General features: G+C 47.8%; 1 protein-coding gene across 2 annotated transcripts in view; it reads right to left on the minus strand.

Annotated features, from left to right (window-relative positions):
• Positions 1–2,071: 2,071 nt before the first annotated feature.
• The window catches only part of KIF9 (kinesin family member 9), a 42,156-nt gene continuing 29,689 nt past the window's right edge, over positions 2,072–14,538 (minus strand). For both annotated transcript variants that reach the window (XM_081931665.1, XM_081931664.1), the window contains 5 exons: positions 12,176–12,384; positions 8,349–8,528; positions 6,616–6,731; positions 5,284–5,388; positions 2,072–2,240 (listed from right to left, as the gene is read on the minus strand). In XM_081931665.1, coding sequence (XP_081787791.1) covers positions 2,133–2,240; positions 5,284–5,388; positions 6,616–6,731; positions 8,349–8,528; positions 12,176–12,384 — 718 coding nt within the window. In that variant the 3' untranslated portion in view covers positions 2,072–2,132. The remainder of the gene's footprint in view (positions 2,241–5,283; positions 5,389–6,615; positions 6,732–8,348; positions 8,529–12,175; positions 12,385–14,538) is intronic.

Below are 14,538 nucleotides of genomic sequence, written 5' to 3' on the forward strand. Positions count from 1 at the left end.
CTCCTGGCCTGGAAGTGAGCACTCCTCCTGCAGGAACTTAGTTCCCTCCGCCTCTCTGCCCTGAGCCTCTGCAGCTCAGGAGAGGCTGGAGGATTACCGGACCCAGAGGCAACCTCACCTTCCCCTGACAGGGCTGAGAGTGGAGCACCTGCAGGCAATGGGTCCTCCATCACCTCTGGAGCCAGAGCGGATTCAGCTGGTGCCTGCACCTGAGGATCCAGCACAGGTGAGGACCCTTCAGGCTCATGTCCCAGCTCCGGCTCAACTGGTTCTGGAGGCGGGGAATCCTGTGCAGGCTGGGATTCCTCAGGTTCAGCCTCCGAATCCCAGGCCATCACAGGCACAGAGGGAGAGGGAACACCTGTTCCGTCAGCTCAGGACAGGAGGGGGTTAAAACACCAGGAACAACAGCGACGTTTGGGATTGCCCAAGCTGCTTTGCTGGAGGAGGAGCAGGAAGTTCCCACTCCCGGGATCTGCTACGGATGCTTCAGACGCTTGAAGCAATGCTCTGTACCTTGTAAATATGTACAATAGAGGCTGTAAAATACGTCTCTGATTGAGCAGAGGGATTTATTGCGAAGGGCTCAACAAACCCACCACAGGTACAGAGAGAACCACGTGCAGAGGTGGCAGTGCCCTCGTGCTGAGGCGAAGGAAACTGCTTTTCCGCTTGGCCTTTGGTTTGGACTCGGTCTGACCCTTATGTTTCCCTCCCCTTATAGTCTTGATTTATGAGCTATTTTAAAATGAGGCTGCATTTTAAATTGCATTGCAACCTGTATTTTAAATTGCCTTTTTTCCCCTCCCTCTCTTTTTCCCCTATTATGTTTTTACTGTGATTTTATTTTATTGGTGTTAGCCGTCCTGAGCCCAGCTCTGGCCAGGGAGGGCAGGGTATAAATAAATTTATTATTATTATTATTATTATTATTATTATTATTATTGGATTCTGGATTCGTTGCATTACCTATGAGAACATCCAAATTATCGAGGAAGCCTACAGTCTTCTTTTGCTTTTGTGGGGAGACAATCGGTGGAACACTAGCCTGAGAGCCTTTCCTCCCGGCAAATCTTCATTTGCACCTCCCTCAGCCGAATTCAAGGTCTTCTTCCGATACTTTCAGCAAAGTATTAAGTTTTCTCTCACTAATTTATTAACAATCTCTGTGAATGACAAGTGGGGAGGCACAGCTGAAAAGGCCCATTCTCGTGTTGTTGCTCTACAGACCTCTTGCAGAGCAAGCACAGTAGTGCATGTTAAAGTGTTATCTACCTCCGACTCACAGTGATGCTTAAAATCAAAACAAAATTTGAAGTGGGATCATTGAAGAAGACCTAGGTTTGCAAACTGGACACTCAAGCTGGGTATCTTTGCCATCAGTTGTGTAGGCATTTAATGTGTTAATTGTGGCGCCAACAAGATACATTTATATGAAGGAAAGGGGGTGTAGGGAAAATCCAGGGCCTGTTCAGAGTGGAAGGAAAGGGGGACCTTTTTCTGCCTCCACTTCTAACCACTCTCTGAAGACTGCAGAAGGGACCCTCTTAAGAATATGAGTGGGGGAGGCATGGCTGTTTTTTGAAGTCTTCAGACTAGACCACATGAAAAATGAACATAAGGTTTTTAGCTGCAGTTCATTCATTTTCATCTTTGTATTCTTGTTATAAAAAGTGCGCCTAGACATTCCGATGTTGTGCGCATAACCTAGGTTTAATATGCTGTTTAGCTCCTAGCTTTCATATCTCAGTTTCTAACAATGACACTCACACACCAATCTCCATCCAGAAAAGCCAGAGTTCATAACAGGAATACTCAATGAGGGTGCAAAGCAGGACCAGTGAGGGGTGTGGGCTGGAGAGAATAGTGGGGTGGTAGTGAGGCCTGGAGGGCTATGTTCTGCCCTATGTTCTGCCCATGGCCTTGAGGTTCCCTATCCCTGATGCAAAGAAAAAAAAAATCTCTGTGAATACCATTTGGTGAAATGTACAAGTGTTATTAACAATGTAGATTCCCTAGACGTCTGTTATACTCTCTGCCTATTCTGAAAACAAAACATATTTTGATGCGCTCAGAAGTCCATTTCTTTAGTTCCACCTGTAAGAAATAAGACCCGGCGCGTTCTGGCTCTGCTACACGATGCTGAGGACGGAAGGGGGCTTGTTCTTCACCGCTGCTTGGACGGATCCGGGCTTCTTCCGCATTTGCTCAAGGGTAGACATGGCTCCAGCGTATTTGTGCTTTCAAACAGAAAGAGACAGGGCTGTTATTCCTGGCATTCTTGGGGGGTGTGTGCAAAAAAAAAAGATGTCTTGAAATAAGAGGGATGCAAGATGGAGCTGTGGGTTAAACCACAGAGCCTAGGTCAGAAGGTTGCCGATCAGAAGGTTGTCGGTTCGAATCCCCGCAACGGAGTGAGCTCCCGTTGCTCGGTCCCTGCTCCTGCCAACCTAGCAGTTCGAAAGCACGTCAGAGTGCAAGTGGATAAATAGGTACCGCTCCAGCGGGAAGGTAAACGACATTTCCATGCACTGCTCTGGTCCGCCAGAAGCGGCTTAGTCATGCTGGCCACATGACCCGGAAGCTGTACGCCGGCTCCCTCGGCCAGTAAAGCGAGATGAGCGCCGCAACCCCAAAGTCGGCCATGACTGGACCTAATGGTCAGGGGTCCCTTTACCTTTAAGATCTTTCCAACCAGAAGTGGCTTTTCAGAGCCCTGATAATCTTGGCTTTCAGTTAAAACAAAATCTATTTAAGCCTCCAGCCCATGTGGGGTTATAGAAGGTTTCTTGTCAAGGCCTGGGAGGCTTACGGTAATTTTGGATGGGGTGCTCGGTGCTCAAAATCCCACTCTGTTTCTCCTAGGCCTTTTCTCCCCATCCCTTTTAATACTCAAACATCCCCCACCCCTAACCTTGACGTAAATTGCAAAAATAGATTCAAACCAATAGTTCAAACAAGCACAACCTTTTTTCAGGCCTCTTCCATGAGACCAAGTGAGTATTTATAGAGTGCTGAAGTGCAGAACAAGCTCCTCTGCGTCCATTTTTGGTCTCATCCTGGCCTATTTCTGCAGGCAAAAGGCTGCCAATTAAGCTGCCGTGTTGCGTATGACAGAATTATTGCAGGTTCAATTGTCCAGTAATCATGTCTAGAAGCGGTTGCACTCTATGGTTTGTCTGCTTAGTATTCTAGCAAAGTGCTTGGCACTTTCGATGGGCCATGTTTCAGGTGAACGAGGGGAGAGGCCTGTGCCATGTTTACATCCTGCTGGAATTATTGTGCTGGGCCCGGGTGTAACCCCTGAAACGCGGTCCAGGACCAGACCAGAATCCGAAGATTCTGCTGGGAGTCAGTCCGACAGGGCCAAGGCAGGACACGAGGCAGGAAACCAGGCAAGGACAGGTACAGGATCTAGCACACAGCAATGTTGCTCCCGCAACCTGGAACGGGGTCCAACAGCCTTTTATCTCTGTCGGGATAGCGGCCGGTCCTGATCCCCTGGTGACTCACCTCCCTGTTTCGCCCGAAGGCGAGCCCTCCTCCTGCGAGTACAGTGGTACCTCGGGTTAAGTACTTAATTCGTTCCGGAGGTCTGTTCTTAACCTGAAAATGTTCTTAACCTGAAGCACCACTTTAGCTAATGGGGCCTCCTGCTGCTGCCACGCCGCCAAAGCACGATTTCTGTTCTCATCCTGAAGCAAAGTTCTTAACCCGAGGTACTATTTCTGGGTTAGTGGAGTCTGTAACCTGAAGCGTATGTAACCCCAGGTACCACTGTACTCAGGTCTCTCCTTCTCTCAGACCTTAGTCTCTGCAGCTCGGGAGACGTCGGTGAGTTACTAGACCCAGAGGCCGCCTCAGCCTTTCCTGACCCAACCGGTAGTGGAGCAGCTGTAAGTGATGGCCCAGCTGGAGGCAACGAGGTGAGGATCTGGAGCCAGGGCAGGCTCAGGCCCCTGACTCGGCCCAGCTGGTGTTTGTTGCAGGGGAACCTGTGCAGACTGGGGCTCTTCAGAATCAGGCCCCAGACTAGGTTCAGATGCCACCTGAGGCAAAGGATCTGGTGCAGACTGAGACTCTTCTGGTTCCGAGCCCGAGCCCCAGGCCATCACAGACTGGGACAGATCTCAGTTTTGCAAGCTGAGAGCCAGCAGCAACATCCCGCCCTCTGGATTCTAACCAGCAGCGACTGATCAGCTTTTGTTTGCGCAACCGGATGAGACCGAAAATGAACATCCAAGAACCTGTCCCACCTTTTTACACACCAGTTGCTTGTTATTTGTGGGGCAAAAGGTTCTGCGAAATATGAAACCTTTAAATGCCTTTCTACTCCTGCTCGGGTCTAATAAGAGACATCGTTTTGTTGATTTTACTTCCGTAAGATCAACGCAGGCACCAACTTTGATCTGTTATAGGGCATTAATGGGAGGATAATGTCCACCTGTTGTATGTCAGGTTTGCCTGCAGGAGCCAGGCCCTGTGACCGATAGGACTTTGCAGGACTGGGGCCTTCCTAAGTTTGTTCTGAAGAGGCAAGGCGCGGCCTCACAGGTAACTCACAGCACCTGGTGGCAAGAGCCAGGAAGGGATATAAGGTCAGCATTTCCCTTTGGCTCTTTGCCACAGCAACACGCTCCCTGCCTTGCTGCATTTGGCTTCTTGCTTCCTGATCCTTAAACCTCGGCTTCTTGACTCCCTGCGTCTTAATCCTCGGACCCTTGACTTCTTGCTTCTTGATCCCTGGACCCCTGACTTCTTGACTCCTTGACTCTTGATCCTCAGACCCCTGACTTTGTGACTCCTTGCTTCTTGATCCTCGGACCCTTGACTTCTTGACTCCTTGTTTTCTGACCCTTGGACTCTAGGCTTCCCGACTCCTGGCTTCTGGACCCCCGTTCCTGCTCCCACCCCGCCATCTTGCCCCCGGTCCTGACGTCCCCTGCTGGGACTTCGATCGCCCGTGAACTGGACCGTGACATTGTAAAATATTAGCCCCAGTTAGATGCCTCTGGAAAACTCAAAAAGAGGAGCTAAAAAGATCACGGCCATCTCCTGCAGTGGCGTAGCGTGGGTTGTCAGCACCCGGGGCAAGGCAAGTAATTTGCGCTCCCTAACCCGTGGATTTGCGCCCCCTAACCCGTGGATTTGCGCCCCCTAACCCTAACCCCCAGATGTTGTGCCCGGCCCCCCCTGCACCCCCCACGCTACGCCACGGCCATCTCCTGATTCCTTTTAGCATCTGATACAGAACCAAAGGAACCTAGAGGTTCACAGTTTTACCTTCCGGTCCACCTTTGCTTTGGCATTGTAGAAGGAGACAGAATCCGGGCAGAACGGCAGCACTTCCTGCTGCATCCGCTCAAACCTCTCCTGTTCGTCTTCATCCTAGAAGGACGAGGAGAGAGGAATGCAAAAGCCAGGAATAAAATAGTAGGGCACACAGCAAATTTGACCTACCAAATGATGGGAAGCAGGGCCGGCCTGAGACATTTTGGCACTGGGAGGGGGGGACACACCACAAAACGGTGCCCTGCCTCACCAGGGGAGAAGTGGGAAGTAAAGCCGGTCTACCTGGCTGATGCATGCGCCAAATATCTCTACCTCCAGAGGAGGAGAAGGCATGGTCAAAGAGATGCAGGGAGCCCTCAGCAGCTTGAGCAGACTAAGACTAGCCGCCTGAGAAACAGTTTCTATCCAAATGCGATTTTGGTTTTAAATGCAGTGTAAGGTAGGGACGTGGGTGGCGCTGTGGGTTAAACTACAGAGCCTAGGACTTGCCAATCAGAAGGTCGGCGGTTCGAATCCCCAAGACGAGTGAGCTCCCGTTGCCTGGTCCCTGCTCCTGCCAACCTAGCAGTTCAAAAGCACGTCAAAGTGCAAGTAGATAAATAGGTACCACTCCGGCGGGAAGGTAAACAGCGTTTCCGTGCGCTGCTCTGGTTTGCCATGCGCTGCTCTGGTTTGCGGCTTAGTCCTGCTGGACACATGACCCGGAAGCTGTACGCCGGCTCCCTCAGCCAGTAAAGCGAGATGAGTGCTGCAACCACAGAGTCGGCCACGACTGGACCTAATGGTCAGGGGTCCCTTTACCTTTAAGGTAGTCTCTGTGGAAGTATATTGTATTTAATTATGGGGTATCAGAGTTTTTAGGGGGCTAACCAGGCTGGGATAGCAGCCTTGTTGGTTTTTGAATGTCTGATGTAGGTTTTTTCCAATTTTGTTGTTCTGTGTGGGACAATGACAATAAAGATTATCGTATGGTATCATTGCAACACCAAGCAGTGTGTTGTGGAGGGAGGAATTGGGAAAGACCTCCCTTTCCGCTCTTATAAATCATGGTGTGTCCTTCAGAAGATAGGAAGGGTCATCTTCCCTTCAATGAATCTTGCACTGTGCATCGTGTGGCACACACACAAACACATCCCTTTTCTCCCCCTCCTCTGAAGGGCACAGGGATTCTTGCAAGAGATATCGGGGGTTTTCTGGGGCAGCAACAACTTGGCAGTTGCCAGTGTGGATCAGCTCTTGGGTGCCAACAGCTGATTAGCGCTTAGCAGCTGATGAGTGAAACAGGGCGAGGAAGGCCAAGGTATGCGTCTCGGCTTTACTTACCAGAGTTAGGACTCTGTTAATTGGGATCATGCCCAGCCTTATGGCTCCCCCAGGCCTTAAGGCTTCCTGGACCTCCTCTGGGATGAGGAAGGACTCGTTGTACCAGATTTCGAATTCTGAAAGGAGGTGGTCATATGGTCAGTTACCTCCTATATCATGTATATTGCATGTATTTTGTTTTTCTTTGTGTATTTTTCAAATCGCATTTGAACAACCAAGTCCATTTTGCCTGTCTGTAACCATCAGTCAAAACACGAAGGTCACACCATCCGCATGCTTGTTATCTGAAAATTCACTCATCTGCACTTAAATAATTACACCCAAACCTCACTACGCTCTGTAGATTCACTTATCTAAACAGTCGACTTCCTTTTTTGTGCTTTGCTGGTCAGTGGCAGCCACTTTCACGCAGAAAGCAGGAATAATTTAATAATAATAATTTATTATTTATACCCTGCCCATCTGGCTGGATTTCCCCAGCCACGCTGGGCGGCTTCCAACAGAATATTAAAATACAATAACCTATTAAACATTAAAAGCTTCCCTAAACAGGGCTGGCTTTAGATGTCTTCTAAAAGTCTGGTAGTTGTTTTTCTCTTTGACATCTGGTGGGAGGGTGTTCCACAGGGCGGTGCCACCACCGAGAAGGCCTTCTGCCTGGTTCCCTGTAAACTTGCTTCTCGCAGGGAGGGAACTGCCAGAAGGCCCTTGGCGCTGGACCTCAGTGTCCGGGCTGAACGATGGGGGTGGAGATACTCCTTCAGGTATACAGGACTGAGGCAGTTTAGGGCTTTAAAGGTCAGCACCAACACTTTGAATTGTGCTCGGAAACATACTGGGAATAAGGGCAGATAAATCGAAGAGTAGAAAAAATCTGAAAAACGAGGGCGGGGAGGTCAGGCAAATCAGTTTTTAAATTTTGCCTCTCTTTTACTGATAGGCTACAGTGATTTCAGGAAGAAACCATGGAGTGAGGGAGTGGACAAATTCCACATTAGAAATGTCCCCTTAGGAAATAATGGAAATTGTGGACTTGTTGTGCGAACACTCTCCTAACAAATGATTTCTTGGGAATGCATTGTGTTCAGTAAGTGGGACCTGTGCATACTAAGGCCACCGTGGTTCTAATTTCAGCCTCTTGCTATCATAATTTCTTTCAAGAATCTGGAACATTTCATCTATTCCCCCAGAGTATTTTCAGGCCCTTCTGCTTTGGGGTCCTCTGTCTCTGCCTTATTCCAAGCCTCTGAAGATGCTTGGGGGTGCTGAACGCCGCCCTCCAACCAGCTAAAACCTTCTGGTTGTTCCAGCTACCGTATTTTTCGCTCTATAAGACGCACCAGACCACAAGACGCACCTAGTTTTTGGAGGAGGAAAACAAGGAAAAAAATATTCTGAATCTCAGAAGCCAGAACAGCAAGAGGGATCGCTGCACAGTGAAAGCAGTAAATCCCTCTTGCTGTTCTGGCTTCTGGGATAGCTGCGCAGCCTGCATTCGCTCCATAAGACGCACACACATTTCCCCTTACTTTTTAGGAGGGAAAAAGTGAGTCTTATAGAGCAAAAAATACGTTATTTTTACCTGAGGAAGCCTGCTATGAGACCAACAACATATGGATTTCCTGTACTTCTGCCCAACAAGACCAACGCAGGCCATGTGCTAAGGCTTAGCGCATGCTCAGCGCATGCCGGGCTAGAAAGCTCATGCCAGGCCCTTTGCCCACCGGCAGTACCTGAGACCAGCCTGTTGCGGCACTGGTCCACCAGGTGCTGGCAATACTGGACCTCCGACCTGAGGTTCCGTAGCTCCTCGTAATCCACCCGGTACTGTTTCTTCAGGTCCTTCATCTTCATAATCAACATGAACTCCTCTTCGTCAATAATGATTTGTCCGTCCTCGCTCTGGTATTCTCCTGGAGGGTCCAAGAACAGAACAAAGTTTTACGGGTTGGGAGTGCACCTCAAAACCACAATGCCGTCCATCTCGGGGCGTACAGAGGAGCTGAAATCGCTTGTGAGCTTGCAAGCAATTTAGCAATCGCCTGGAAATCTCTTGGTTTAGTTAATGCGCATCAGCACATCTCCTGAGCTGATGTTTTTGAAGTGGGAAATGTCACAACAAGATTTAGAATATGAGTTGGGGGTGCAGGTAACAAGTGATATATGGGAGTCATGTATAAAATCAACAGAAATAGCTTCTATAGATCTAAGACTAAGACTTATTCAGCAGAAAATAATACTCAGAGTCCATTGGACGCCAGCAAAACTTTACCAGAAGAAAATAACAAATGCAGACAACTGCTGGAGATGTGGAAGTAAAAATGCAAACTTAGTACATATGATGAGTGGCTGCCCGATGATAAGATCATTTTGGTGCGAGGTGAGGATATACATAGCAGGAGTAATTTTTTAAAAATGTTATTTAGGGGGTTTGAATTTAATTCTGAATTATATACCGGAAACGTGGGAGATTACAAGGGGTCAAAAAAAATGGATGTACCGTGCCATATTAGAAGCAAAAAAACTTGTTCTGATGAATTGGAAGAGCCGCAAAAAGATCCCATTGAGCACATGGATTGATATGGACAGATTAGCTACATATGAACGAATTGCATATCGACGCCAATTAAGAATGGATAAATATGAAGAAATCTGGAAGGATTACTTAAGAGATAAGTCAGAAAGTGGTGGGAAGCAGGGGGAGAAGAGGTGGGGAAATATTGTTTAAAAGGTCGAGTTATAGGTATATCAGTACTCAAATCTGAATTGTTAAATTGTGTTCTTAGTGTTATTGTGGTTTTGGTTGTATGTGTTTTTTGTGGTCGCTGTTTGTGTTGGAAAAATGATTAAATAATTAAAACAACAACAACAACAACAACAAGGGGGTCACATGGGCCTACCCAAGAGGCTGGCCCACAATGACTTGGGTACAATCCTAGCATGATGTGGTTGGCGGCAGTCAGGCAGCATATATGATGTCCTGCATTAGTTCTGCCTGTGCCGACTCCATTTCTTTTACTGTCCTCCACCTGCTCTTCAATGAAAGCAAGAAGTCTGGGGAAAGCCCTGCCAGTTTCATCAATGCTGGTGAAACTGGAAACCAGTATAAACTTCACCAGTGGCCTCTCTCCTCACCACCCACTCGCCTGCTCTGAAGGAGATGGGCGATAAAAACAAACCGAGTGAAGATGGCGGCTGCCAGCAGCGAAACGACCTTTGGATTGATTTGGCAGACACACCAGCAGGTGAGGAGATGCTGCAAACTTATAGAGGGGAATCAGAGAAATAAAATCCACCATTATTTGTTTCAACTCACGTATGGGAACAACTCAGAGGCCGTGAAAGAAGGAAGGTTAACAACAGGAAGAATTAGAGGAACCACTGGATATGAGATGATCAGAACCCTCTGAACTTGAAGCATGGGAAGTCCTATTTAAAAAAATTATCATTTGGCAGAATATTGGGATTTATTTGATATGTATATGTATAATTTGGAATATTTGATGTGATTGGATTGGATTGTTAAAGTGGAAAACTTAATAAAAATGAATTTTTTAAAAAAGATAAAAACAGATGGGGTTTTTTTTGATTAACATTTTATTTGAGTAATTTCATTTATACAAAGATAAGAATGAGAAAAAAGAAAGAAAGAAAGAAAGTGAGAATGGGGGGGGGGGAAATACTGTTACATTACCACATATTAATACACAGATGTCTCGCTGTGTAACAATTTGGGCATCAAAACTACGGTTTCCTATTCTAACTGTCCTAACACACACATAATTGTCAATAACCTCATATATTCTGTGTAAACTCATTCCAAATATCATTGTTGTTTATGGGAGGATGCCTCAGGGAAATGGACCGATTGCCGCGGTGAGACTCCTTACGGGGTCTTTGCTGCGAGATCACATTCATCCAGTGCTATACCAGCTGCACTGGCTCCCGGTGGAGTACAGGATCAGGTTCAAGGTGCTGGTTTCAACCTTTAAAGCCCTATACGGCCTAGGACCCTTGTACCTACGGGACCGCCTCTCCTGGTATGCCCCACAGAGAAACCTACGGTCTGCAAATAATAACATCCTGAAGGTCCCAGGCCTCAGAGAGGTTAGGCTGGCCTCAACTAGAGCCAGGGCCTTTTCGGCTGTGGCCCCGATCTGGTGGAACGCTCTGTCACAAGAGACTAGGGCCCTGTGGGACTTGACATCTTTCCGCAGGGCCTGCAAGACAGAGTTGTTCCACCAGGCCTTTGGTCGGGGCGCAGCCTGACTCCCTCCTCTGGCAACCTGCACAGAATTTTGCTTAATCGGTTGCCATTAATTTGATTTTAATTAATTTTATAATGAAATAGTTTTAGAATGTGTGATTATTTGACTGTTTGATATTTGATTGTTGTTAGCCGCCCTGAGCCTGGCTTCGGCTGGGGAGGGCGGGATATAAATAAAATTTATTATTATTATTATTGTTGTTGTTGTTGTTGTTGTTGTTGTTGTTGTTCTGCCTTACCTTTCTCCAGAGCTAGGAGGTGGAGGAGGAAATAGAGAATGAAAAGGAGGAAGACTCAGGTCAGGGTGACTAGCAAAAACGCTTCCACACAGAGGGAAAAGACAAAAATGTCAAAAGGCCATTCCCAGATGTGCTCGGCTAGAGAGAAAGGAGGGCTGAAAAATGCACCTCAGAATGAATTCTGAACACTGAACAAAAGATACATAAATGTGGCGAAGAGCCTCTTCCTGTTGGGCTAAGAATCTATTTAAGTGCCTGGCCAGAGGCAATTAAAGCTGCATTTTTATCTGCCACACCAAGGTGGGGAGAGGGAGGAGGTTCAAGGGCACCTGGAGCTAAATTACATACCGTATTTTTTGCTCTATAAGACTCACTTTTTCCCTCCTAAAAAGTAAGGGGAAATGTGTGTGCGTCTTATGGAGCGAATGCAGGCTGTGCAGCTATCCCAGAAGCCAGAACAGTGAGAGGGATTGCTGCTTTCTCTGCGCAGCGATCCCTCTTGCTGTTCTGGCTTCTGAGATTCAGAATATTTTTTTTCTTGTTTTCCTCCTCCAAAAACTAGGTGCGTCTTGTGGTCTGGTGAATCTTATAGAGCGAAAAATACGGTACTTGGAAATGAGTCTCTCATCTCCAAAATTTCCGCAACAACTTGTGATTTTTAAAAAATCCACTTAAAAATTCACTGTGTTAGGGGTGATTTTTCCTAATGAACACATCGTGGTGTGCGGTTTCGACAAACACATTTCTTCAAGCGATTGCCCTTAATGTAATACCCTGGATTTGTAATTTGTTGGGAGGACTGCACTGCAGGATCTGGAGAAATGAATTTTGGAGAACTTCTTAAACTGCTTCTGAAAGCGTTTAGGCAGGTTCTCGTTTAAACGCAAAGCAAATCGAATTCCTTTCCGCTCCCTAGTTGCCAGGCATGGCACAGCATCTCTCCCCGCCCCAACTTTAACATGAGTCTCTCCCGCTTTCAGGGTTGGACTAGATGACCCTCGGGTCCCTTCCAACTCGTAAGATAGATCTCTGACGCAGCCCAGGCCCGGCTCACCCTGCTGATCGCGTTCAGCTTTCTGGGCGTCCAGTGCCTGCTTGATGTTGTCCATCTCCGTTTTGAGCACGTTGATTCTCTGGGCGACCTCGTTCATTTTGCCCTTGCGGTCATTCAGGATGGCTTTGTTCTCCTTGAATATCCGGTTGATTTCGCTGCCGCGCTCGTTCTTGAACTCCTCAAAGGCTGCTGTCTTTGCAGGTGGGGAACTGTTTCCAAATAATAATAATAATAATAATAATAATAATAATTTTTATTTATACCCAGCTAAGACCAGGCTCAGGGTGGCTAACACCCGATATAAAAACAAACTGATTAAGATACAACATAAAAACAAGATTAAAATACAACATTAAATGTTAGAATGCAGCCTCATTTCAATCAAAAACTTTTTGGGGGATGAAAACGTCAAGACAAGAAGAGAAGGACAATTAAAAAAAAACCCCAGCTATTCCAAGCCAGAGGTGGTATGTGTGTATGTTTGTGCGTGTTGACTATTTGGGACATTCTGTGAGGAGTCGCTACAGAGCTAGGAGGAAAATAAACCCTTCAGGGCACAGGGAGGGGAAAGGCTGAGCTTGGAGACTGGCGATAAGCCACATAAGAGTCCGTCTGAGTCAGAATCATAGAGTTGGAACGGGAGACTAAGAGTCTCTGCAATGAGCTCTACGTGGGGCTACCTTTGAAGGTGACCTGGAAATTACGACTAATCCAGAATGCGGCAGCCAGACTGGTGACTGGGAGCAGCCACTGAGACCACATAACACTGGTCTTGAAAGACCTACATTGGCTCCCAGTACGTTTCCAAGCACAATTCAAAGTGTTGGTGCTGTCCTTTAAAGCCCTAAACGGCCTCAGCCTGAAGGGGCGTCTCCACCCCCATCGTTCTACCCGGACACTGAGGTCCAGCTCTGAGGCCCTTCTGGCGGTTCCCTCCCTGTGAGAAGCCAAGTTACAGAGAACCAGGCAGAGGGCCTTCTCAGTGGTGGCACCCGCCCTGTGGAACGCCCTCCCACCAGATGTCAAAGAAAAAAACAACTACCAGACTTTTAGAAGACATCTGAAGGCAGCCCTGTTTAGGGAAGTTTTTAATGTTTAATAGGTTATTGTATTTTAATATTGTACTGGAAACTCCCCAGAGTGGCTGGGGAAACCCAGCCAGAGGGGCGGAGTATAAATAAAAAAGTATTATTATTATTATTATTATTATTATTATTATTATTATTATTATCAATATCTTGTCGAAGCCCCTAAAATGCTGGAATCAACTAAAGCATCAATGACAGATGGCCTTCCAACCTATGTTTAAAAGTGAAGGAGAGTCCACAACCTCCTGCGGAAGTCGGTCCCACTATTGAACTGCCCTTACTATGAGAAAGTTCTTGCTGGTGTTGTGTCGGAATCTCCTTCCTTGGAACTTGAAGCCACGGGTTCGAGTCCTACCCCCCACAGCAGGAGAAAACAAGCTCGCTCCCTCTTCCATGTGACATCCCTGAAGATGGTGATGGCCAAACTTGGCCCTCCAGCTGTATTGGGACTACAACTCCCATCAAGCCTAGCTAACAGGACCAGTGGTCAGGGATGATGGTGTGATGGCCTGGGACTCAGGCTCGGACTCGGAACCAGAGGAGACTCAGTCTGCACCGGATCCTTTGCCTCAGGCATCATCTGAACCAAGTCCGGGGCCTGATTCTGAAGAGCCCCAGTCTGCACAGGTTCCCCTGCAACAAACACCAGCTGAGCCGAGTCAGGGGCCTCATCCTGCCCTGGCTCCAGATGCGGGGATTACCTTGTTACCTCCAGCTGGGCCATCACTTACAGCTGCTCCACTACCGGTTGGGTCGGGGGAGGCTGAGGTGGCCCCTGGGTCTAGTAACCCACCGACGTCTCCCAAGCTACAGAGACTGAGGTCCGAGAGAAGGAGAGACCTGAGTACTCGCAGGAGGAGTGCTCGCCTTCGGGCGAGACAGAGGTGAGTTGCTGGGGGATCAGGACCGGCCGTTACCCATCAGAGATAAAAGGCTGCCGGACTCCGTCCCAGGTTGTGGGAGCAACATTGCTGCTTGCTGGAACCTGCCTAAGACCTTGTGCCTGACCTTGCCAGGTTTGGCCATGTTGGACTGACTCCTCGCGGAATCCTTGGATTCGGGACCGGACCTGGACCATGTGGCTCGGGTTAACCCCCGGGCCCAGCACAGATGGGAATTGTAGTCCCAAAACAGCTGGAGGGCCAAGTTTGGCCATCACTGCCTTAAGATATTTGAAGATGGCTCTCCTATCTCCTACCAGTCTCCTCTTTTCCAGGCTAAACATACCCAACTCCTTCAACCATTCCTCAGAAGGCTTGGTTTCCAGACCCCTAA

The sequence above is a fragment of the Podarcis melisellensis genome (genome assembly GCF_964234715.1).
Source record: "Podarcis melisellensis genome assembly, chromosome: 12".
Lineage (NCBI taxonomy): Eukaryota > Metazoa > Chordata > Lepidosauria > Squamata > Lacertidae > Podarcis > Podarcis melisellensis.